Source organism: Pelophylax lessonae (assembly GCF_965119305.1).
Source record: "Pelophylax lessonae genome assembly, chromosome: 9".
Taxonomy (NCBI): Eukaryota; Metazoa; Chordata; class Amphibia; order Anura; family Ranidae; genus Pelophylax; species Pelophylax lessonae.
In genome coordinates this window covers 104193996-104221304 of record NC_138776.1, presented here as the reverse complement: position 1 = coordinate 104221304, position 27309 = coordinate 104193996, and the positions used below count along the sequence as shown (strand labels likewise).

At 45.0% G+C, this 27309-nt stretch overlaps 1 protein-coding gene across 1 annotated transcript in view; it reads left to right on the top strand.

The window, feature by feature from the left end:
- The window catches only part of TACC2 (transforming acidic coiled-coil containing protein 2), a 229261-nt gene that overhangs the window by 178140 nt on the left and 23812 nt on the right, over positions 1-27309 (top strand). Inside the window, exons 9-14 of the mRNA XM_082268876.1 lie at positions 3347-3554; positions 4894-4955; positions 8554-8663; positions 8826-8976; positions 11851-11991; positions 16779-16859. Of these exons, the coding sequence (XP_082125002.1) occupies positions 3347-3554; positions 4894-4955; positions 8554-8663; positions 8826-8976; positions 11851-11991; positions 16779-16859 (753 nt within the window). The remainder of the gene's footprint in view (positions 1-3346; positions 3555-4893; positions 4956-8553; positions 8664-8825; positions 8977-11850; positions 11992-16778; positions 16860-27309) is intronic.

Here is a 27309-nt window from a genome sequence, read left to right as displayed (position 1 = left end):
AGTGGTCACCCCAGTCTGACCAGCGAGCGCGCGTGCGCAGACCTCAACTCAGCGCTAGGCCAGCCGCGACATAGCCCCACTGGAAAGGGGCTGGCCTGCGAGTTAAATGCCTCGCGAGGTTGCATACGACCGGGTCTCGGTCTGAGTTGCAGCGTTCCTCCTGGCCAAAAGCCCTCCCATTTAGATGGCGAGGGGTTCTGTCTGGAGCAGGTCCCGCCTGGTTGCTGGTTGGGTGAGTAGCTGTCCCACCTCTCCCACTGGAGGGTTTTGGGGTGGACATGGGCCCCTCTTTGGAACTGTTGGACCCCAGGGTTCCTCCTCCTATGTCAGGCACCCCCCCTTTCATCTGTTCCCCATCCCAACCCCTTTCACTTATGCTGGGACTGTTTGGGTGGTCTGGTCCACCTCCTGGGTAGGGGGCAGGGCGCTGTGACAATCGGCTGTGCGGGGGGGGGGGTTGTACCTGGTGGGGGCTCCTGCCAGGGCCCCCCGTCCTGCCTTGGTCTGTCCTTGAGGTCTAGGAGTCACTGGGAGCCTCGTGGTGTCACACGGGGGTGCCATTTTGCTGTAGTCTGTGTGTTTCTATGCACAGTGTCCATGTTTGTGTAGTCTGCTCTCCATTTTGCGGTGGTTTGCCATTGAAAATAGCGGCAGCCATGACAGTGGAGCCCTGTGGGCGGCGGTTTTGGTGGTGGGAGCCCCTCCCTATCCCCTGGTGCTGACTCCTGGATCTTTTCACTTTCTGATCGCCACATGTGGATTGTAGACTATCCTGGTGGCTGCAGGTGCCTGTTTCTGCTGGGTGGTGAGTCTGGTGGGGTTCTCTCCCTCTCTCTTGATTATTGCTTAGTGCTTGTGCCTGGCAATTGTGTGGTGCTGCCAGCATGGTGGGGGCTGTCCCTTTGCAGTGTTTAACACGTTTTGTGGGGTCCCCCTGGTGACTCATGGAGTCTTTGGAGCACATCCCCCCACTTGACCCCCTATCTTAGACTGTGGGGCCCTTTGGGTCCCAACTATCCATCGATGCACTGACCTGGACTCTTTTGTTTCCCGGGTGGAGGTGGTTTTCGGGCAACGGGCTAGAAAAAAACGACCACGCGCCCGGAATCCTCAGATAGTAAGGATGACTACTCCACATCTGCAACCGCACATGAAAAGGCGCTGGTGGAAGCACTGATTGTATCTGTGCGTGAGACCTTGAAGATGGAGGACGCAGCTGCAGCTGCGACGGAGGCGCAGGTTCCCTTTGGCACTCACAAGCCATCCAGAGCAGCAAAGGTTTCCTTTCCCCGCCTATTTTGACAGAATTGTCGCTAAAGAGTGGGGACAACCAAAGCGTCCCCTTGGGGTCCCTAAGCGATTTATAAGGAGTTACCCCTATGAGGAGTCCCTTAAGAAGTGAACTGTTCCACTAGTGGTGGACCCTCCAGTTTCCAGATTGAACAAGGCAACCATGATTCCCGTTGAAGAGTCCCCGGCCTTTAAGAAACGGGCTGACAGGAATGCGGAGGCTGTGGCCCGCAATATGTACACTCTGGCTGGTTCGGCCCTGAGGCCGGTATTCACCATTGCCCTGGTGTCGCAAACAGTGACCAAGTGGGCTAAGCTTTTACGCCGTGACCTAGAGGGAGAACAGCTGTATTCTGCCACATACTTTTAGTAAAAAATCACAATAAGTGTATATTGATTGGTTTGCGCAAAAGTTATTGTGTCTACAAACTAGGGGATAGATTTATTTTTTAATTACTTTTTAATAGTTATGGAGGCGATCAGCGATTTTTAGCAGGACTGCGACATTGTGGCGGACAGATCGGGCACCTAACATCACCTGACATCACTACAGTAATTAGTGCTAAAAATATGCACTGTTACTGTTCTAATGACACTGTCAGGGAAGGGGTTAACACCAGGGGCGATCAAAGGGTTGAGTGTGCTCCTAGAGAGTGCTTTCTAACTGTGTTTGGAATGTATTCAATAGATAAACACAGAGACCTGTGTTCCTAAATAGTAGGATCCCTGTGTTCATCTGTGACAGAATGGTGGTGTGCCTTGTTTACATAGGCAGACCGCCGTTCTGTCTCCATGGGGAGAGATTGTGGGTGGCCGGCGGACATCGCGTTTACCGGACCCGCTGCTTGGCTCCCCCTCTGGCCAATTGGGGCATGTGCGACTCCACTGTCTGATACACAAAGTGACGTACAGGTACGTCGTTTCGCGTAATAGAGCCGACCTGCCACCGTAAAACTACGGCTGCTGGTCGGCAAGTGGTTAAAGCAGTTTGCAGTGAAAATGTTCTCTGGCTTAGTGAATGAGGTGAAGCTCTGCTTACTTCCATCATCCAATCACGTGCAACAAAAATACTGTTGTATTTTTTTTTTCTTTCATCTTCCATTTACATGATTGGTTATTGTTTTCAAAAGGAATTTTTACAGTATTGACTAAGCTGAGGGATAATTTGCCTTTATTAAAACAAACCGATGTTTGTGGGCTGTAGAGTAGTAGAGATATGGACTAGTGGTTATTGTGTAGGGGGCAAAGATGTATTTGATAATGAAGTAGCTGTATAGAATGGCTGACATTTACTGTTACCCAATCACTTTAGGAAACCTCCACAGTAACCATTACATTTTGAATACTTCTCATAGTATAAGGCCTAGTACAAATGGGCCGAATGTCGACCGGTTCAATAGAAACTGGCCAACATTCGGCCCGTGTCTATGGCAGCCGGTCTGACAGAAGCCAGCTGTTTGGCTTGCTTGTGTCTGTTCCCCTGGGATCCCTCTGGGATCCCCCTGTCAGAACACAATAGCACAGCAGGGGAGATTGCTGTATAGCAACTCCGACCTGAGCCAGCGTGTACTAGGCTTTAGCCAGACATTTCAAAGTCCAGCTACATTGTTTTTTAGTTTCTGGATAGAGTGGGGAAGGCTTAGAAGCCCTGTCAGGTTTTTTGGCTGTCTGTCTCCCCTTTAGGGAGATTTTTCCTAATTTCCTGTGTATTTTCTGGATAGGAATTGATAACAGATCTCTCCAGCAGGGACACAGGCAGCATCTTTTTGTAGAGCGGGTGAAGGGTTAGAACCACTTTTAGGAGTTTGCAATCTGCCCCCTTTTTGAGATTTCCATCAATTTACTGCATGCTTGGTGGAGGAGGAGCCCAGACAGTAACAAAAACATGATTGTATATACACACTGTACAGGCCTAAAGAACAAAATGGGTGTTGAATACTGTTCATAAAGTTTATTATTACATTGCCCTAAAGTGCAGTATTCGACTTGTTAGAAATGGAAAGTTACAATTTGTTTTAGCCAATGTGTACTATTTTACTATTGCGTCTCCCTGCAGGAGCTGACAGTACTCTGCAAGTCAGACACCCCCCCTGTGATAGCCTCCGAAGATCACGCCACTGATGAAGAGAAGCTAGCCTCTTCTGTTGGTAGCCAGAAATGGACCTGCATGGCAGTGGATTTGGAATCAGACAAACAAGACTATCCCCAACCATCTGACCTGACCAGCTTTGTCAATGAGAATCAGTTTCACTCTTCCACAGATGGTACTGCTCTGTACACACTGCCCTACACATACTGCTACATGTCACCTTGATTGCTTGAAAAACTCTTTGCTGCCACTGCATGGGCACATAGGCTATATGGACATACACTAGATTGTCAAACGTATTGGGATACGTATTGGGATGCCATGAACTTTAATGGCATCCCAGTTTTTGTCTGTAGGGTTTAGTATTGAGTTGGCCCACCCTTGGCAGCTATAACAGCTTCAACTCTTCGGGGAAGGCTGTCCAAAAGGTTTAGGAGTGTTTCTATGGAAATGTTTGACCATTCTTCCAGAAGCACATTTCTGAGGTCAGGCACTGGTGTGGACGACAAGGCCTGGATCATAGTCTCTGCTCTAATTCATCCCAAAGGTGTTCTAATGCGTTTAGGTCAGGACTCTTTGCAGGACAATCATGGTCCTCCACTCTTAACTCACTCATCCATGTCTTTATGGACCTTGCTTTGTGCTTTATGGACCTTTATGCGCTTCTGGAAGAATGGTTAAGCATTCCCATAGACACACTCCTGAACTTTGTGAGTAGCCTTCCCAGAAGAGTTAAAGTTGTTATAGCTGCAAAGGGTGGGCCAACTCAATATTGAAACCTATGGACTAAAACTGTGATGCCATTAAAGTTCATGTGCATGTAAAGGCAGGCGTCCCAATACTTTTGACAATATAGTGTAAACATTCAAGGACTGAGTGGGTTTAATTCATTTTTTTAGCACAAATTACCAGTTGTTCCATCTTTGGACAAGGGAATGTTCCTTTCACTGTGCAAGAACTGAACACAACTTTGAGTTCTTTACTCGCACTTAGTGGTCTTTCAGGAAACTGGTGGGTCTCTGTTGCCAGTCTTTTAAACCACCAAAGTATGTAAAATAGACAATACTTTTTATAGCTAGTCTTTCTTGAGTAAAGGGTAGCAGATGCTTTTATGTGCTAGACTCCACGTTACTTGTGAGTAAAGTTGTGTACATTGTCTAATATATAAAAAGCTAGACAAATGTAAAATACAACTCTTTACCATAGCAACTGTGGACTAAGTCAGCCAATAAATCCAATGTGTGAGCTTATATTGTCTTTTCTTAAATCAAATATGCATTTCCATTGAGATTTATGAGCACGTGTCCATCAATTTTCACTAAAATGCATTACCAGAGGAAGGCAACATAACACCCGAAAGCGAGGTTTAATTTCTTCTAACAAGGAAATAAAATATTTGCTATTCCCAAAAGGCAATTGGATAACTCTCTGGATTACTTTTTTAATATTTTATGGGTTAGCAATGAACTTTTCTACTCCTTAACATAAATATTTTTACTTTTTTTTCTTCACAGATACAGATTATGGAAGCTCATACAACATTGAATACATGGAGAAAACAGGAAAGTGCTCTCCGGTAAGCCATGTTTATTTAATACATAGCACATCATGTGTAGTTTGTGTAATCTCTGTTAGCATTTGCATTTTTCGGTAATACTTGGAGTATTTTCAAGCTTCTGAAAACTTATAATAAAAACATGTGTGTTTTAAACACTCTCTGATTTAAACCATTCTTCAAATCTGACCATACTTGGTCAAAACCAGCTAGTTTGCTATGCACCATCTCTTCAGAGTCCAAAAATTGGGCATTGAAGAAAAGAAGAAAGATCCGCGCTTAGGATAAGCTATCTATAAAATAGTGCGTAAAATTTCTATAAATAAAACACTAATGGCTGCTGCCCACTCCAAAAGATGCACCCCCAATGGGGGAGCATCAGGTGTAAATGTCAAAAGGGGAAGTGATTGGCGCTGCCCGGAAAGTAGGTTAATGGGAAATCTGGGTTAGGCTCCTATAGTTCAAGACCAAGTTCAACACATGCAAATGCACATAGAATGTATGTGGGAATGAGAACTATATAAGTAATAGGATATAAAAACACAATGGGTGTGTAATATGTGTGTAAAATTAACACTATGTGCTGATACCAAATCAATAAATAAATAAATGTGTTCAATACCTCGTTCGCGGTGCTCGCCTGGGATCAGCATCCGTGACCACATCACTTCCGTCTGAACGATCCCGAGGCTAGGAACGCATATCCGGCGGTTGGGACACACGCTGATCCCAGGCGAGCACCGCGAACGAGGTAGTTGCGGACCCTATGCCATACGGATGCGCTGCATGTTGATTTTATGTGAGTCCATGTCTTTTTTGGAATCTAAATAAAAGTTTTAAAGGCAATCCTGCACTATCGGAGGCTTCTGTTTTTCCCCTTTTTCATATACCCGGGAATTGTACTGGAGCTCTCTCCCTGATGCTTTAACCCCTATGTGTACCGGAGCAAGGAGTGGATACGAGTGGTAATAGGAAGGATAGGACGGAACCAGATTGCCGGTGTATGGGAGCGATCCCTGTTATCGACCCGCCATTTACCCCTGTAGGGGTACGGACATCCGGTAAGCACAGGACCCCAGGAGAGGGGGAGCACCCTATCTTCCGACCACTCACTGCACTCCCGGCTTCATAGAAAAAAAGAGCACCTTACTCCATCCTTATATGGACTATAGAACTTTATGATTTCTGTACCAGCTCTGATTGCACTATTTTTGGACAATTTTAAAATACACAGAACCTGCTTTTTGAGCCTTTGAATTTATATGGTTCTCACTTTCACAATTTATATAGTTATTTGCACGGCTGCACTTATTTATTTACTAGTGTTTATATTGTCACCAGTGTGGGATGCACATAGTTCACCCACTTATTTATTTTCATTGCTTATGAGTATGCAGTTGCACTTTATTGAATAGATGGTTATGACTATTCGGAATGCACCTTATTTAGTTTGATTAGTGCACTATATTTATTTTTTAGCACCTTTGCACACTAACTCTCTATATCACCATAATTTATTAATACTATCTTTATATGCTTTTATATTTTTATACCTACATTTACATATATTTGCATATTTATGTTGAGTCTCAATAAGCAAGGTATTGAACACATTTATTTATTTATTGATTTGGTATCAGCACATAGTGTTAATTTTACACACATATTACACACCCATTGTGTTTTTATATCCTATTACTTATATAGTTCTCATTCCCACATACATTCTATGTGCATTTGCATGTGTTGAACTTGGTCTTGAACTATAGGAGCCTAACCCAAAAATTGGGCATTATCTAGTAAAAATAGGCTTTATTGGTAAGTATGACATTGCCGTTTGAGAGTTTCAATTAAAGCCAATTATTAATCTGTTTGTACTGTTGAGGAAACTGTACACACGTGCTAATGTGACCACCAGAGCTTCCATAAGGATTCTGGCAGTATTCCAGTTAGTTAGACTGGGTTCACACTGATGCGGACCTGTGGATCTGAAGTAAAAAATTGGTCCTATTCCCTCTTTATGTTCCAGTGAAAAAAATATTAAAGCATATGTCAAGCCAACGCCTTTCTATCTAGTAAGTACTTTGGAGCTCTAGCTTTATTCAATTATTATTTTTTATTTTTTTTCACGGGAAAAGCAAGAGAGAGTGGTGAACCTAAATTATATTTTAACCTTGGGTCCCCTTTAAAAGGTTTACAGATCTTTTAAAGGGGACCTAAGGTTAAAATTTATTTTAGGTCCCCCACTCCCTCTTGCTTTTCCTGTGAACAAAAAAACACCATAAATAAATAAAGCTAGAGCTCCAAACTACTTACTAGATAGAAAGGTTTTGGCTTGACATATGCTTTAATACTTATTCCTTTTTTTCACTGGAACATCAAGAGGGTATAGGACCAATTTTTAACTTCAGTAGTGAGCATACAAGAGGAAGGGGACCCCCTAAATGGGACTGTAGCGGGTAATAACGCATATAAATGTAAAAAAAATGGTATTTTATTGATACAAAAAAATATATATACAACTTACACATGTGTGTTCAAGTTCACAGAATACATAGCAAACTTCAGATCCACTTTCCTAAGTACAATAGGTCTATTTAATCATATTTGGGGAAATTTAAAACTCACTTAACATTAAAATGTGCAATTTTCCTGAATTTAATAACATTCAAGTAGGTAATACCATTAAAGTAGGGAAAGTTACTGTATTCTATATGTAACCAGAGATGTATAGTAACTAAGTAGAACTACTTCACTACTGTACTTAAGTACCGAAAGGCGGTATCTGTACTTTCCTAGAGTATAATTTTTTTCTCCTACTTCCACTTTTACTTCACTACATTTTTTCGTTGATTTCAATACTTCTACTCCGATATATTTTTTTTTTTTGTGCTGCATAGTTACTCGTTACTATTATAAAAATGACCACTGCCAGAACAGTAGATGGCAGGTTTCATGAAGCTCAAAACGTGTATTATCAGCGCATACGAAAATAAATGCTACTGTATGCATAAATAAAAGCTGCATTTGAAATAATAAAAAACAATATGATGTTCAAACTTTTGACTTCTTTCTTTAATAACTACATAACACAGTACTTGTACTTTTACTTTCAGTCCTTGAGTAGCAAAATTTAAAAAAAAACTACTTGCAATACTTAAGTACAAAAAATGTTGAATACTTTAGTACTTCTACTCAAGTCACTTTTTGATCGAGCACTTCCACTTCTACTCAAGTCACTTTTTGATCGAGCACTTGTACTTTTACTCAAGTATGGGTTTTGAGTACTTTATACAACTCTGTATGTAACCTATGAGTACATTATTCCCTGAAATGGCAGCATTGAGAATGTAGATTATGTATATAAAATCTGTCCTTGAACACACAAAAATAGGAAGTACAAATCCATCTCTGTGCTGTAAATCTGCCTGTATACTTTATATACAAGGTATTTATTGCAGAACTCTCCTCTATAACAATGCATCAAAGTATGTTATTAAAATAAGGCCATACTTATAGTAAGTAAAGTCATTACTCAGGGTGTGTGTGGTGTATAACAGCAGCCTAAATATTATAGAGTTTGACTCATTCTGACGCTGCCGTTGTAATGTTTCCACAGCTCCGGGATGTGCCTCAGCCCCAGTCTCTGTACCTCATGTTTGAAGCATCACAGGACAGCCCAGAAATCTCTCCTGCCAAGTTTTCAGAGTCTTGTACCCCAGGGACAGAGTAAGTAGATCAGCAGCACATTTTGGTGTACAGTTGCAGTCAAATTTGTTTTGCAAATGAGAGGCCAACTGGTCTTCAGTGCAGGATGTACAAGGCTGCCGAGGTAATGTCAGATGTGCTGTGTTTATATCCTAATTATCTATATTCTTTTTATCCATCCAGCTTTGAGACAATGGAGTCTAATATATGCTCTGGACAGCTGCCCCTCTCCAGATCTCCACCCATAATGCAGGATAGTACACGGCAAGCCCTGGAGAGGTCACGGCCCAGAGATGATGAGCCAGAGATGATTGGAAGTGGAAAAATGGAACTGGTGAGGAAGTGTTTATGCAAATATTCGTGTTCCAAAATACATATTCAGTACATTATCTAAAACGAAATCCAAGAAGCAAGTTCTGCTTTTTAGGATTATGAGCTTCCCAGAATTATAGTAGAGTACTGGGCAGCAGTATCACCTGCTGTCTAATTTTTTAAAAATATTCCTTGTGAATTTGGGTCTCAGCTGACTCACAGGCTGTTACAAATGTATCTCCCTTGCAGTTTGATTTTCTAAATACATGCTTATCCTACAATATTGAGAATTAAATAGGCAATTGTGACGCCATCATTTGGTTTATATTAGAATAGCAGATAGACATAATTGTGATTAGTAATAATGATATTTACCAGTTACAGTCCAAGAGATATAAGGAGTGGGTTACTAAACTAAGCTTGCCAATATCTTCTATGCAGGATGTGGAAACCTTACAAGCGGACCTGAACAAAATAATGGGGTGGGCAACTATATGGCAGATGAGGTTTAATGTTGAAAAATGTAAAGTAATGCACTTGGGGGCCAGAAACCAGAAAGCATGCTACTCACTAGGGGGGGGGGAACCTCTGGGTGAGTCTAGGATGGAAAAAGACTTGGGGGTACTGGTAGACAACAGGCTTGGCAGTGGCATGCAATGCCAAGCAGCTGCAAGCAAAGCCAACAGAATACTGGGATGTATAAAAAAGGGGATTCACTCCAGAAATAAAGAGATTATTCTCCCGCTCTACAAGACCCTGGTCCGGCCACATCTGGAGTATGCTGTCCAGTTCTGGGCACCGGTCCTCAGGAAGGATGTGCTGGAACTGGAAAGAGTCCAGAGAACCGGCAACAAAAATAATTAGGGGAATGGAGGACATCAGCTATGAGGAAAGACTACAAGCACTGAGCTTATTCTCTCTGGAGAACAGACGATTGAGGGGGATATGATATCAATGATCAAATACTGTACTGGCAACCCCAGCATAAGGAACAAACTATTCAGAGAAAGATACAATAAGACACGTGGCCACTCACTAAAACTAGAGGAAAGGCGGTTTAACCTTAAAATGCGTAAGGGGTTCTTCACTGTAAGAGCGGTAAGGATGTGGAATTCTCTTCCACAAGCAGTCATATCAGCAGGGAGCATTGATAGTTTCAAAAAACTATTAGATGGGCACCTTAGAGACCACAACATACAGGGGTATACAATGTACAACATACAGGGGGGTATACAATGTACAACATACAGGGGTATACAATGTACGGTTAACAGCAAACACACACACACACACATCAAAGGGTGAACTGGATGGACTGATGTCTTTTTTCAACCTCACCAACTATGTAACTATGTAACTTTGCATTAGTGATAGCCTTTATCAAGACTGCCTGCTGGTCTGTAAAATAGAACTCTAGGACTTATACAAAATTTACCCTTGCAGTAGCCAACATTCACCCCCACAAGGGTTCAATGCTCGTTGAGTTTAGGGGTGCGTGGATAAAGTGTATCCCTCACTGTGACAGCCTTCAGTGCTGTCCTTAAGCAAGCTCCAGGCTGAGTTAAGCTTTAATGTCATTTACAAGGTATGTAAAGGTTTCAGGAACATATCAGAAGAGAGTGTATTTAAAATAATGAAAAATAAAAGGGAGCACTAGCTTCTATGCGAAGAGTACTTCCTGTCTGGTTTTTACATGGAAAGGAATATTTCTGCTTCTGACATTGAAGCCATCTTTAGTCTAAGGTGGAAGTCAATACAAATAAAACATTATACTGAAAAGAGATGAATGTTAATATCACATATCTAATCTAGATTTGGAAACAGATATATACAAATATGTGAATCTAATTCTAGCTCATCTGTACAAGTATAGAATTGGTTTTAGGCTTAGTGGTGCATAAGGAAATGAGCAATGATCTGCCTGGACTGAGTGTGAATGATAGAGCTAATCAGACGCCAGCCCTTTTCAGTTAAACTGTACTAGATAATAGCACATCATTGCTCTGTCTGTAAGAAAAAAATAAATAGCTAATATATGTTTACTAGAATGAACAATTATGGCTGTCAATCAAACAGGTTCTGCTAATAAATACAAGATTATCCAGATACGATTATTCACTGGTTTAAAGCCAGCTCCAGGGACACATTATATTTTTTCTTGGCCTTTGCTGTGTTTATCCATCAAGGCCATCATTTCATTTTCTTTTTGGACATCTAGCTATTTTTTTTCTCAGGCTTAAGGAAACCCAGTAATTCCAGTTCTCAACACATTACACAATTATATGTTGTAGTGTGTGCTGTACTCTTTTTAATTATTCCCTGTGGTCTGAGATCACTCACACAACACTGCACCATTAGCATTTGCTTGGGAATCATTTTTTTCTCAGTATGTATTTCATTTACATAAAGCTAAATTAAACAATATTTGTTCATGAGAACCTTCAGAATCTAGTGGTTTAAAATAGAACTCCAGTGTAAATTAGTCATTTTGTTTTGGCAGAGATATATATCCCATGACAGGCTGCTTTTTACTGGATTGCTTAACCCGAAAACAAAAAAGTAAAATTACATGAAAGATTTACCAATTACATTTATATATGTAAAATATACTGTACATATACGGTATATACTATACAATGTTGTATGTACAATATGTAAAGTATCCTCCATTGCACAGAACTGGAATTATTTGACACGTATAAACAGTAAATGCCATCTCCTTGCTAGTTGTGTTGTTGGATGACTGTGGGGTAAAAGTAGAGAGGGCATCCACATAGCTAACGTTCCACAGTCTTTCCCTGGGGGAAAAGAACACTGTAATGAAAAAAATACTTCTTTCTTTTAACTAATGTTTGTGTTACATTGTACATTACTGATCACAAGTGTTCCGTCCCAGGGCTCTCCTGATGATGACTATATTCCTTCTGGAGCATTGTTGTCACGGATCGCACATCACAATACTCTTTGTGACCAGCTGAGTTACCTAGAGCCGGATCTAGCAGAGAAGAACCCACAAGCATTTGCACAGAAATTACAGGTTTGTCCTTTCACTCTTGTAATGCCTAATTTGCAGAATGACGAGTTTCAGCCTGCTGTTTGTGTTTGAACTGTACCTCCCATTATATTCAGCCAGGCAGCTGAGGCTAGAGTATTGCACTTTTTATCTTTACACCCTTTTCCTAAAAATCTATCTCTTTTTCATATCATAGTGTACTCCTCCTTCACTCTAAAAGGGTCTTCTGGCATAAATAAAAATCCAACTGCTACCTGTATCTGTAGGTTTGTTAAAAAAAAAATATATATCTTTAAGAACTTCCATATATTGTTTTCCCACCTGCTGAGGAAACCTGGCATTACAGACCAAACGTTTAAAATGAAAAACTAAAAGGGAATTTGTTGTTTTTCAATACATTTTTTTAACCACTTTAAAAAGGTTAAAGATTTATGTCATTTTTATTGTTTTTTTTTTTACTAGTAATGGCGACGATCTGTGATTTTTTGTGGGACTGCGACATTGTGGCGGACAGATCGGACCCCTAACTGACATTTTTGACACTGGGGGGGGGGACCAGTGACATTACTACAGTAATCAGTGCTATAAATATGCACTGTTACTGTAATAATGACACTGGCAGGGAAGGGGTTATCACTGTTGGTGACCAAGGGGTTAAATGTATGCCTCATGCTTACTGACGTGTGGGGGGGGAAGGGGGTTCTGTGACAGACACAGAGATCGCAGGTTCAGCTATGCTGAATCCTGCAATCTCTCCCTATCTGTCACAGAGAAGATCCGCCTGCTTTGTTTATATAAGCAGGCGGGTCTTCTCACACTTTCCCCCACAATCGGGGAAGAGAGGCAGCGATCGCCGCCTCTCCTCCTCCGGCCCGACTTCCACTGTGTCTAAACACGCCGGTGAGACCACTAGGAGTCCAGCGACCTAGGTCTACGTCGCTGGACCCAGGGGAGCCGCACTGCCGCAGTAATATCACTGTGAGCAGTCGGCCAGTGGTTAAAATATTGTTTATCACAAATTATTATTTTTTTTATTAGGTAAATATGAAATGTTGCATATATGGTAAATATTTACCACTGGCAGCCATTGCCATGCCACCAATGAGGTCAATTGTGTTGGGGGCACCAATTCAGACATGGTGGGTGGTGTTATATAAGCCAGACACTTAGTCCTCAGTGCAGCTTAGTAAATGCTGAGCCTGACAAAATCACAGGCTCAGAGTTACCAAGCTCCCTCCCTGGGCATTGCACTTGTCACACCGCAAAAATGACTACCTCAGATGGCATCCACCCTCAGCATTGCCCTCTTTATAGCCTACAGATGAGCCATGAAGCTCTATGCCAGTTCTCTCCTCTGTGACAACTCTGGTGACAGCAGGTCATTTATGAAAAAAATAAAAAGACCATGATATCAAAAGAGGAAATCGCTCTCCTTCCCTGCTATAACAAATGGCAACATCTTACAGTACAGCTGTGACCAAAAGTTGTGAGAATGACACTAATATTACATTTCACAAATTCTGGTGCTTGAGTGTTTTTAGATCATTTTGTCAGATGTTACTATGGTATACTGAAGTATATTTACAAGCATTTCAAGTTATACTAAGCATGTATATAAGCATGTCAAAGGGTTTTATTCAAGTATAACTAAAGGTAAAACTTTTTTTTTAGATTTGGATAGAGTGGAGAAGGATTAGAACACCTGTCAGTTCTTATTGCTGTCTGTGCCTCCGTTAGGGACATTTCACCCTCTCTGTTTGTCCTGTTTACCTTTATCACAGAAAGTGAAAGTAAAGAAAATCCCAAATATTGGGTTGTCCCCAGAAAAGTAATAGAGGGGAAATCTTCCTATGGGAACACTAGTTCTGGTGACCTGGTGTCCCCAAGGAATTCCCTTAACCGCTTGCCGACCGCCGCACGACTATATACTGCGGCGGTCAGCCCCTCACAGGCAGAGTGACGTAGCGGTACGTCACTAGCCTGGGAGGGTCTGGGGAGCAAGCGCGCGCCGCCGGCGGCGCGCTCCCGCTCCCGCGCGGTCACGGACCCCCCCGCGCGTGTGACCGGCGGACCCGATGTCTGCCGGCCACTCTGCGATCGGCGGGGGAGAGGGAGAAAGTCAGGCAGCTTGTGTAAACAAGCTGCCTGTCATTCTCCTCGGTGTAAAGACACTGATCACACGGATCTAGTATGTAGATCCGTTGATCAGTGTCCTTACAGCTCAAGCCACAGCCAATCACAGTAGAAAGCACACCCCTAGGGACATACACAGTCCCTCCCTCCCAAATAAAGTTAACCCCTTCACTACCAGTGTATTTTTACAGTAACAGTGCATATGTATAGCACTGATTACTGTAGAAATGTCACTGGTAACCCCAAAAGTGTCAAAAATGTCAGTCAAGGGTCCGATCTGTCCGCCCCAATGTCGCAGTACCGCAAAAAAAATCGCAGATCGCCGCCATTACGCGTTAAAAAAAAAAACAACAAAAATGACAGAAATCTTTCCCTTTGTTAGTAAACACGATAACTTTTGCGCAAACCAATAAAAATACGCTTTTTGCGATTTTTTTTACCAAACATAGGTAGCATAAAACAAATTGGCCGAAAATGTTAAAAAATTTTGATTTTTAAATTTTTTTTTGGGGAATTTCATATAAAAAAATGTGAAAAATATTGTTATTTTTGCAAAATTGACGCTCTTTTTTTGTTTATAGCGCGTGATCAAAAAATCGCACAGGTGATCAAATACCACCAAAAGAAAGCTCTGTTTGTGGGAAAAAAAGGACGCCAAATTCGTTTAGGTACATCGTCGCACGACCGCGCAATTGTCCGTTAAATTCACGCAGTGCCGAATCGCAAAATACCCCCTGGTCGTTTAGCAGCCAAATCTTCTGGGGCTTAAGTGGTTAAATTGCAGGGATTTCCTCTCACTTCCTGTTTTGCTTTGGAATATGAAGTGAAGAGAAATCTCTGCAATGGGACACAGATGGCGAAAAAAAATCTGACATTGGTTATAATCCTCCCTTACTCTATCCAAATTGAAAAAAAAAAGTTTTGTCTATAGTTCTACTTTAAGTTTATGCAGAGAGTCAATATTTGCAGTGTTGACCCTTCTTTTTCAAGACCTCTGCGATTCACTCTGGCATTCTGTCAATCAACTTCTGGGCCACATCCTGACGGATCAATGCTTGGAATTTTTCAGAATTTGTGGGGTTTTATTTTGTTCACCCGCCTCTTGCAAAATTGACCACAAGTTCTCAATGGGATTAAGGTCGGGGGAGTTTCCTGGCCATGGACCCAAAACTTTGATGTTTTGTTCCCCAAGCCACTTAGTTATCACTTATGCCTTATAGCAAGGTGCTCCATCATGCTGGGAAGAGGATTTGTTCATCACCAAACTGTTCTTGGATGGTTGGGAGAAGTTGCTCTCGGGAGATGTTTTTGCACCATTCTTTATTCATGGCTGTGTTCTTAGGCGTATTTGTGAGTGAGCCCACTCCCCTTGCTGAGAAGCAACCCCACACATGAATCGTCTCGAGATGCTTTACTGTTGCCATGACCCAGGACTGATGGTGGCGCTTACCTTTTCTTCTCCGATCAAGGTTTTTTCCAGATGCCCCAAACAATCGGAAAGGGATTCATCAGGGAAAATGACTTTACCCCAGTCCTCAGCAGTCCAATCCCTGTACCTTTTGCAGAATATCAGTTTGTCCTTGATGTTTTTCCTGGAGAGAAGTGGCTTCTTTGCTACCCCTCTTGAAACCAGACCATCCTCCAAAAGTCTTCACCTGACTGTGTGTGTAGATGCACTCACACCTGCCTTCTGCCATTCCTGTGCAAGCTCTGCACTGGTGGTGCCCTGATCCCACAGCTGAATCAACTGGCAGTTGCTGGACTTTCTTGTGCACCCTGAAGCCTTCTTCACAAATGCAGTGGAAATGTTTTTTTGTGGGATTAAGGTAATTTTTATGGCAAAGAGCGACTTTGCAATTAATTGCAATTCATCTGATCACTCTTCATAACATTCTGGAGTATAGGATAAATTGCCATCATAAAAACTGAGGCAGCCAACTTTGTGAAAATTTATATTTGTGTCATTCTCAAAAATTTTGACCACGGCTGTACATCTACACCTTATCACAAGAATTGCGTGAAAGCTTTAACATGTTACTTCATTGTGAAGTTTATATCTGCAGCTATTATGCCATGAAGGATGTCCAGGCATTTCCTGTTATAGGGTGACAATGCTCTAACCCTGTCTCCTGATTTCTCTCTTGTGCTGTCACCCTGTCACATTGACATCCAGTAAAGTCTACAGGCAGCCTTGCTGAAGCTAAATGTGCAGGCATGTTCCATTGTTGTCACCATCAAGAAGACCGCTTTAAGCAATGACAGGCAGATGTTGCTGGGGTTGGAGCAAGGAGACTGCAGGAGATCAGCAGCACTGAGTTGCAAAAGTGGTTAAAACAGTATTTACCAAAAAAAAATGCATGGACAGTGCTTTAGAAAATGTAATGTCATATGGGTAATGTTAATGGATAAACAGAAAGCTAGGCTTCCCTTTTGACATAAAGAAGCAGTAGACTTAGTGGTACTGTAGGTATAGGAAAACTCCTCCATGTTACTATGTAGAGGGGTCAGGAGCACATTTTTTTTTTATGTCAGAACCTCTCTAATTACTTAATTAGTTAAATCTTATTTAATCTCTCTTTTCTGTAATTCTCGTGTGCCTGTGTTCCTTATTTTCCTTCTTGTGAAATGTTTTCTTTGTGTTTTACTAAATGCTTTTCTCTGGCTTGTTACTGGAGCAGGAGGAGTTAGAGTTTGAAGCCATGCGAATTGAGGCTCTGAAGTTAGCCAGACACATATCCCAGTCGTCCCAGTATACAGAGGTATCTGGGCTGTGTGTGCAGTGAACTGGTCTCTGCATCCCTCTGACAGTGTGTGTGTTCTTGGATCCCACACCATTTTATCTCTGCACAACCGCAGCACCTTTTCCCCACTAGTATTAACTGTAAGAATTTATAGATAATACACATTATGGTGAATTTACTAAAACTGGAGCAGACAGAATCTGAAGCAGCTGTGCATAGTAACCAATCTGCTTCTGTCTTCAGCTTGTTCAGTTAAAGCAAAACTAAACCAATCGATTTATCTATTTCCTAAAACAGTTACATTCAAGGCGTGCCATGAATGATAACTGTCTCAGCTGCGTGTGCTCTCAACTGAACTATCAAGCCAGCAAAAGGTTGGTGTCATAAATGATCACATGTGCAGCATCATGGCAGCTGCAGATCTAACAGAGGCTAATGGGCCATACACACTATAAGATTTTCTGAAGACTTTTTCCTTTAGACTTACCAAAACCATATAATATGAGGTCAAACCTAAACACTTTCAATTTGTATGCAATCTGGCAGGCCCTTGCACTACATAGAAAAAGGTAAATCTGAAGGAAAAAGTCTTCAGAAAATCTTATAGTGTGTATGGCCCTTAAGGCTACATCCCCACTGGCATTGCACAATGATATGAATGACCGCGGCAGGACTCTATGGATTCCTGCGGCTGTTTTTAACAGGTGTAAACGGCTGAGCCTGTACACTTCAAATGACAGGTTGTCAGTGGCTGCTTATTCATTGCTTTCTTGTCAGCTAGATGCACACAAAAGAAACAGTGAATGCCTGCAGCTGCCATTTGCACCATTGCAAAGGGCCCGTGTGAATGTAGCTTAACCACTTGACAACCAGCAGTGTATCGGTACGTCACTGGACTTCAAGTGGTTATAAAGGAATGATGCCTGCAGCTGCTGTTTTTAGAGCCGATGGTCAGCTCATACTAGCCCCTCTTACTAGCCGCTGGATTGCTTTTACAAGCAGTGGTAGGGGACATCCATCCCCCTGCCTTCCGCATCTTCTTCAGGCTGTCTTGTCCCACCAAGACACTCAGTTGACCAGCTGGCACTTCTGCCAGCTGATCATAGAGACGAACATAGACCGGAACTACTCTGTACGTCTCTATTTTATAGGGAACTGGAAGCGATAACCTTACATTATTTCCGGTTTACCCGTATGTAAACAGTGCAAATTTTAAAAAATGAAAAGCATTTTCTCACACCTATCTTGGTCTTGATCTTTAAGGGAGGAGGGATCTCAGGTCTTATAGACTTCAGATCCTTCCATAAATTGTACCTGTCACATGCCAATTGCTATCACAAGGGATGTTTACATTTCTTGTGACAGCAATAAAAGTGATCCAAAAATTGAAAGCGACTGTGTAAAAAAAGGTCGGTCACGTACGTAAACAGCGATCGTCCCACACATATGATGTATCACCACGAACCAGACCATGGGCAATAATTCTAGCACCAGACTCCCTATGTAAATCTAAAGCTTTTAAAAGCGTCGCCTAAGGATAATAAAATTTACGTAGTTTGTGGCCATTGCAAGGGCGTGCGCACTTTTAAAGCGTGAAATGTTTGGTATCTGTTTACTCGGCCTAACATTATCGTTTATATTTTACAAAAAATTGTGGTATGTGTTGTGCTTTTTGCATTTAAATTTAAAAAAGTGTATTTTTCCCAAAAACTTCCATTTGAAAAACCGCTGGGCAAATATCGTGTGACATAAAAAAAATGCAACACCCACCAATTTATTCTTTAGGGCCTCTGCTGATTGTTAAATGTAAACAAAAAGTGTAAGAAAAAGGCCAGGGGGTTAGGTGGTTAAAATGGCAACTTCTTTTGCTGTAAAGAATATGAGAGTTTAGCTTTGAAAATTAAATCTAGAAGCTGATTGGTTTCCATGCACAGCTGCTCCAGATTCTGGTTGCTCCAGTCTTAGTAAATTTCCCTTCTTGAATATTCATATAGTTTAACATTTAGAAACACTAAAGCTAACCACATAGATTGCAGTCTGATTGCCCAAACTCTTTTATATTTTCCTACAACTGTGCATTAGAAGGGAGAACCTGACTTGATATATAAATTGAATATAGTGTTTAAATGGGTCCTATCAGTATATAATTATAGGAAAATGTAATGGATATTTCTCTTTTGTTCATTGACGAACACAGCTCCTGATCTTCATAACCATTGGGGTATACTGCCCCTTACAGGAGTAGGACACCAGGCAGAAAAAAATTCTGGCTAATAATATGGGCAGTCCCAGGGGGTATACTCCCTCTCCCTGCTATAGGTACCTAGTTTTTTTCTGCCTAGTCAGGAGTAAGTACCTAGTTCCTTGCTGGGATCTCTAGTCCTGGCAATTTTTTTCTTTTTAGATAGAAGTTTTTCTCCAGGATTTTTCCTGTGAGATCTACAATCAACTGCTGGACTGGGCGACGGGCTGGATAATCTAGATCCAGTGGTCACCCAAGTCTGGCCAGCGAGTGCGCGCAAACCTCAGCTCCGCGCTAGGTCGGCTGCGACATAGCCCCACTGGACGAGGGCTGGCCTGCGAGGTAAACGCCTCGTGAGGTCACATACGACTGGGTTTCCACCCGAGTCGCAGCATTCCTCCTGGTCGACAGCCCCAAATTTTCAATGGAGAGGGGTTCTGTCTGGAGTGTAACCAATTCCTGGTATGGTGAGTAGCTGTCTCCCCTTCCCCCTGGAGGGTTTTGGGGTGGACGTGGGCCCCTTCTTTGGACGATCTAACCCCTCCTTCCCGTTAGGCACCCTCCTTTCTTCTGTCCCCCATCCTACCCCCCCTTCACTTATGCTGGGGCTGTGTGGGTGGTCTGGTCCACCTCTGGGGGTTGGGGCAGGGCTCTATACTGGCCATGCGGGCTGGGGGGATGTGCTGTCGGCGACCGGACGATCGGCTGTGCGGGGGGTTTGTACCTGGTGGGGGCTCCTGCCAGGGCCCCCTGTCCTGCCTGGGTTGTCTCTGAGGCCTAGGGGTCCCTCCTGGGTCCCTGGAAGCCTCATGGTGCCACGGAGGGCCACCATTTTGTTGTAGCCTGTGTGTTTCTATGCACAGCGGCCATGTTTGTGTAGTCCAGTAGCCATTTTGCATTGATTTGGCAGCCATGACAGTGGAGCCCTGTGAGCGGCAATTTTGGCGGTGGGAGCCCCTCCTCATCCCCTGGTGCTGACTCCTGGATCCTTTTACTTCCTGATCGCAGCTCATGCAGTGCAGATTCTCCTGGTGGCTGCTGTGCCTGGTTTCTGCGGGGTGGTGTGTCTGGTGTGATTCTCTCCTTCTCTGCTGAGGATCGCTTGGAGCTCTGTGCCTGGCAACTGGGTGGTGCTGCCAGCGTGGTGGGGATGTCCCTTGCAGTATTTTTACACCTTTCTTGTGGGGTTTCCCTGGTGACTCATGGAGTCTTTGGAGCACATCTCCCCACTTGATCCCCAATCTGAGGCTGCGGGGCCCTCCAGGTCCCAACCCCCCCATCTATGCACTGACGGCGGTCCTATAGTTCTTTGTGTCCCGGGTGGAGGTGGTTTTCAGGCGATGGGCTAGTAAAAAGTGCCCCCTGCCTCATCTGTCTTATCAGATCCTAAATCTGATTCAGCTGCCACGGGCGTGGGTCGCCCTGTTTGATCTGCAACCACACGCCTGGAATCCTCTGATAGTGAGGATGATTCCTCCACATCTGCAACCGCACATGAAAAGGCACTGGTGGATGCACTGACTGTATCTGTGCTTGAGACCTTACAGATGGAGGATGCAGCTGCTCTGCGATGGAGGCGCAGGTTCCCTTTGTCACTTACAAGCCATCTAGAGCGACAAAGGTGTTTCCTTTCCCCGCCTATTATGGCAAAATTGTCGCTAAAGATTAGGGACGACCAAAGCGTCCCCTTGGGGTCCCTAAACGATTTTCTAGGCGTTACCCCTATGGGGAGTCCCTTGTTAAGAAGTGGACTGTTCCACCAATGGTTTCCAGATTGAACAAGGCAACCATGATTCCAGTTGAAGAGTCCCCGGCCTTTAAGGATCTGGCTTTTTTTTTTTAAAGGTATTTTATTGAACAAACAAAACAATACAGAACAGAGAAATAATCAGAACCATGTCAATTGAGGAGCCAAAAAAGACACACACAAGACTCCATTTCACAACAAAAGCCATGACAAAAATAACATACATAGCTGTCAGCCGTACCATTAGTATAGAACCCTAGTCAGAAACTGAAGAAGCAGTCCGGTCAGAGTCCACCCAAAAAGACCAAATTTTCCGGAACTTCTTGGGGCAGCCTCTGGCCTCATACGTCATTTTATACAGAGGCAATGCCTGATTAATGAGAGCAATCCATAATGGAACGTCAGGGGGAGCAGTAGACTTCCATCTAGTAGCTATAGTCTTCCTAGCATAAAAGAATGTCAAGCGGAGAAACAATTTAGTACGGGCAGGGACGTCCTCGTCATCCACATAACCCAGCAGACAACGAAGGGGGCTACAAATATTGGATAACTGAGAGATATCTGCAATAAAAGCTGTGACTTCCGACCAAAAGGCCCGGACAGGTGGACAGTCCCAGAACATATGAAAAAATGAACCATCAGCAGCATTACACTTGGAGCATAGCGGAGAAGGCAATGTACCCATTTTGTGCAGGAGTACTGGGGTATAGTACGCCCTGTAAAGAAGCTTCAATTGGATAACCCTATCCCTAGAGGAGATAACAACAGGTATTTGTTCCGGAAGGACGTCTTGCCACACCTCATCCGACAATTCCGGAATATCCTCCCGCCACTGAGACTCAACCACCGCGAGCCGTTTGGAGTGAGAATGTAAAAGTCGAGTATAATATGTAGAGACCAGCTTCTCATGTGAAGAGTCAGAAAGAAGGTTTTCCAAGGGGGTCGGTTCAAGCGAGACATCACGGAGGCCAAACTGTGCGGCCGCCGTGTGTCTCAATTGCAAGTATCGGTAGTAAGCCGTGGGGGGCAGACCAAAGGTAGATTGCATGTCCGCAAAGGACCTGAAGGTTCCCCGGACATACAAATGAGAAATAGATTTCACCCCTAGGCGGGACCAGAAAAGGCCATCATCCCGACTAAAGAACTCCTTCAGCCGCGGATTGCTCCAAAGGGGGGCATTGGGGGAATGCAGCTCTGGAGGGTCGGAACCATCCAAGGCCGCAGCCGCGAAAATCCGTAGGGTGACAGAAACAAGAGCAGTGTTCGGTCTGCCCATAACGGACCTTCGATGTACCAAGTTTTGCAGTGATTCATAGGAGGTGAAAATAGCCGCTTCCAATGAAGCCGCAGCATTAGCATCCTCCGGGTGGAACCACCAATGAGCATGGGCCAATTGAGACGCGAAGTAGTATAGACGCAAGTTAGGCGCAGCCAGCCCGCCCGCGAGAACCGGCAGCTGCAGAGCATCCCTGGCCACACGCGCCGCCCGACCCCCCCAAATAAAGGAAGTCAGGAGCGAGTCAATGGCCTGAAAGCGGCGCTTAGGGACATATACCGGAGAATGGCTGAGCACATACAAAAAACGGGGGAGAAAGATCATTTTAAAAATATTAATCCGGCCTAGCACCGTGAGGGGAAGCGTAGACCAAAGCCGCAGCGAGGACCTAAGACGGGCAACCAGGGGATCCAGGTTGTTGGAAAAGAATCGAGACAAGGGGAGCTGAATCTCAATCCCCAAATATCGAAACCGATCCACAACCTGGAGGGGACAAGAGGCAAGGGAAGGGGGCAGAGCCTGGGGATCCAGGGGGAACAGCGTGGACTTACTCCAATTCACCCTGAAACCAGAGAAGTGACCAAAGCGTTCGATAACATTCAACAGAATAGGGAGGGATTGATAGGGATCCGCCAGATATATCAACATATCGTCCGCGTACAGGGAGACCTTTTCTTCCAAGCCATTGATCACAAAGCCCGCAATACCCTCACAAAGGCGGATCTGCGCAGCCAAGGGCTCAATGGCCAGGGCAAACAACAGCGGAGATAGCGGACACCCCTGCCTGGTGCCCCGAAAAATGGGAAAGGGGTCCGACACAAAACCGTTCACCCGAAGACGAGCACGAGGTAGATAATACAGAAGGCGGACCCAATTTATAAATCCGGGCCCAAAGCCAAATTTCGCCAACACTTCCAATAAATAAGGCCATTCCACGGAGTCGAAAGCCTTATGAGTGTCCAGGGTCACAACGACCCTGGACCCCACAGAGGCATGAGTCGTCTGAAGGTTAGTAAAAAGTCTACGCAGGTTGATCGATGTAGAACGGCCAGGAATAAATCCCGACTGATCCGCACCCACCAAGTCCGTGACAACCGTATTCAGACGCCTCGCGAGGACTTTGGCGAGAATCTTGACATCAGTATTAATAAGCGAGATCGGGCGGTATGACTCACAGAGAAGGGGGTCTTTACGTGGCTTGGGGATGAGCACAATGAGAGCTTCTGTCATAGAGGGTGGCAGACGTCCCTCCTTCAGAGCACAATTGAACACAGTCAGTAAATGGGGGACCAGCAATTCTCTATAGTGCAAGTACCATTCGATAGGAAAACCATCCAGGCCAGGTGTCTTATTGTGTGCGAAAGTGGCTAGGGCCTTGTTTATCTCATCCGCAGTCAGGGGCGAATCCAGAAAACTAGATTGGCCGGCCGACAACCTAGGCAAAGTAATATCATATAAGAAATCATCAAGTTCAACAATGGTATAATGAGCTCTAGATTGGTACAAGGAGGAGTAAAAAGCAACAAAACTGGCCAGAACATCGGGGGTTTGTTCCACAATGACACCGGCGTGGCTGGTAATCCGAGGGATGACACAGGGCTGGTATTCCGGCCTAGCCAAATAAGCCAAGAGGCGACTGTTCTTATCGCCCAGTTCAAAAACGCGCTGATTTTGATAAAGGAGTTTCTTCTGTGTACGCTCCACAACCACCAGATCCAAGTCCCGAGCCCTGGCCCGCCAAGAGGCATGGTGCTGGGGAGTAGGGTCATCAGTATATTGTCGTTCAGCCGCATGCAGCGCCAGTTCGGCGTCAACCAACTTAGTCTGGCGAGCCTTCCTGGCACCGCCCACGGCAGACGAAAAGGTACCTCTCATGGTCGCCTTAAAGGCCTCCCAGGTCAACAATTCAGATCCAGCTTGTTTATTGAGTGCCCAATATGAGTTCATCTCCGCCGACCCCTGGTCAGTCACTGCCTGGTCCGCCAGCCACAGGGGGCTGAGCCTCCAGAGTTTATAATTAGGGGGGGACCCCAAGGCGAGATCCACCAGTAAAGGGGAGTGATCCGATACTGCGCGGGGCAGATACCTGACACCCGAAAGAAGACTTAGCAGTTCCCGAGGGAGCAGGCAGAGATCAATGCGGGACAATGTATTATGGGAGCTGGAATAACAGGAATACTCAGTAATCCCCCCATGTTTCCATCTCCAGGCGTCCAGGAGATCCAATTTGTCCAAGTAGGAGCATAAAGGAGTTGGTGCGGAGGAGACAGCTCCAGACCTGTCCAGAGCAGCATCGAGGACCGTATTAAAGTCACCCGCCATAATAAGGGGACCCTCAGCCATTTCCAAGACCAGACCCAGCATACGGTCAAAAAACTGTCTAGTAAACGGCGGAGGGACATAAACGTTAACCAGGGTATAGGGCTTACCCAGAAATTCGAAGACAAGAATAATAAAACACCCCGAAGGGTCAGTCTTCAAATGCTTGATGGTGACAGGGGCTGATTTTGCAATTAGAATCGAAGTACCGCGAGCATACGAGGAATACGTAGAGTGTAGCGCGTACGCCACATGCGCCCTCTTTAGGGCCATCACCCTGGACCCCTGGAGATGGGTTTCCTGCAATAAAACAATGTGTGGGTTATGACGTTTTAAATATTCGAAAACCAGGGAACGCTTGACTTTAGAATTTAGCCCCCTGACGTTCCAAGAGACTAAACGGAGAGTAGACATAGTGATATGTTAAAAATCAGCGTTGGTGACCGGGGGGGTCCCAAAAAAGGGGGAGGCCCCCCCCCGAGCACCAAGACCTCACAATATGGCAGGCAAAACCACTGGCAGGCAATACGCATAGGAGGAGAAGGCACAGACAAGAACCAAAATATTATCAAGTACAGCAAGGCAGAAATGAAAATCGTATCACCTAGGCGTAAAAAAAATCCCTGATAAGAGTCCAAGAAGACATGACGGAGTAAACGCAAATCAAAAAAAGGGGGGAGAGACCCCCACAATCCCAGATAAACACAAAAACAGTAGTAACCCAACACCCATCCCACCCTAACCCACCCGGCCCTCAGTCCCCAACAGTTGAGAGCTTGAAATCCCATAACCAGAAAACAGTGTAGTTCAGGGAAACGTGGATCTGCTCGTCCTGAAGCAGACAGGAATGGTAGCAAAAAAAAGGAAAAAAGGGGGTGAAGGGGAGCAACCATCCCCAAAAATGCCCTTCCAGAGGAACAAGGGGGGGGTCCCCCCATTCAGGAGGACACCCGACAATCACAAAAAAGAGTTGTAAGAAGGATCATAGAATATAAAGGTGCATCCCAACGACATCCAGGAGGAAGAAAGGGAAACCTAGCAGCAGTTGCAAGACACAGGCCAGCGATCACCGACGAGGAGACCTATGATCCTGGGAGGGAGGGGAGCGGCGTCCCAGGGAATCCACCCACTGCGCAGCGTCCTGAGGATCCTGAAAAAAGTGGGCTTTACCTTGATAGATGACCCTCAAACGAGCCGGGTACAGGATACTATACGGCAATTGTAAATCCCGCAGTCTCCTCTTAACTGCCATGAAGGAGGCCCGCTGTTTCTGGGTCGCAGCAGAGAAGTCCGGGAAGATAGATACAGCGTGGTTATTATACAGGATTCGGCCCTTGTCCCTAGAGGCCCGGAGCACAGCCTCCCTATCACGGAAGTGCAGGAGCTTGATGAGAAGAGGACGGGGTGGGGCCCCGGGCGGCAAGGGGCGCAAAGGCACTCTGTGCGCCCTTTCAATGGCAAACAAGGGGGAGAAAACTTCCTTCCCAAAAGTATCGATAAGCCAATGTTCCATGAATGATTCAGGATTTTTACCCTCCGATCCCTCCGGAAAGCCCAAAAAACGCAAATTATTGCGCCTGAGGCGGTCCTCCATGTCCGTTAGCTTGTCTGTAGTAGCGACATGGCCCCTCTGTAACTCTGACACAGTGGACTGCATGGGGCGGTGGGCATCTTCCATGTCACTAATACGCTGCTCCGCGTTGCCCACCCTGTGGCGAAGGTTGTGCACATCCTGTTTGAGAAACGACATGTCCATCTGTACAGACTCAATCTGTGAGGCAAGCGAGGTCTGACAGTGCTGGATAGCGTCCATTATGGCAGACAGGGTAGGTTCGGGCCTATCCACAGACAGAGCAGGCTCCGAGGGTACGGGGGAGCCCAGGGGAGGAGAGAGGGCATCACTTACAGTCACCGCCAGCCGAGACGATCCAGGAGAGATCGCTTCCCCCTCCACAGAGGCCGATGCCATCCGCACAGCCGAGGAGCGAGCGATCTGGGAGGAAGGGCCCGCAGCACGCGCCGGGCCGGCGCCATCTTGGGATCGTGGCAGCGTGAGGTCCGGCGGGCTGATACCGAGTGCTTCTGGACCGGGAGGACCGATTTTGACCATCGCCGCGGGTGCACCGGGATATCAGGAGACAGGAGACGTCGGAATCAGGTGAGTAGGATGTCGGGTTCCAGCAGGATCACGGAAGGATCAGGGCAGATAGGACAGAGCTCCGGAGCCGCGCTGCTTTCACATCCGAGTTCCGGCCACGCCCCAAGGATCTGGCTTAGAGGAAGGCGGAGGCTGTTGCCCACAATATTTAAACTCTGGCTGGTTCGGCACTGAGGCCGGTATTCCCAATTGCCCTGGTGTCACAAACTCTGACCAAGTGGGCTAAGCTTTTACGCCTTGACCTGGAGGGGGAACAGCTCTCCCCTGCCTTTGCTATGATGGCGGACCAGCTGGTCCCGGGGCTGCAGTTTATCTGTGATGCCTCTTTGGATGTGGCTTCCCTAGTGGCTCAGCTCTCCGTTTCGGCAGTGGTCCTTCGGCGTGTCTTTTGGCTCAAATGCTGGTCTGCAGACCAGACTTCTAAAAAGGTCTTGACTGATCTACCCTTTTAAGGAGATCGCCTCTTTAGAGCTACCCTGGATGACATCATTAAAGGTCTCACAGGGGGGAAGAGTACCTTTATTCCACAGGCTACTAAGAGCAAGGAACCTCATCGAAGATGTGGGCCCTCCTTCTCGGCTCATAAGAGATTTTTTCGTCCCTCAGGGTCGACAGACAAGGGCTCGAAGCCTTTCAGGACCTCCTCTGGAAGATACAAACGAACCTGGTCTGGCAAGCCCAGAGCAGACTTTTTCAGACCAGCATGAAGGTGCACCCTCACTCGTA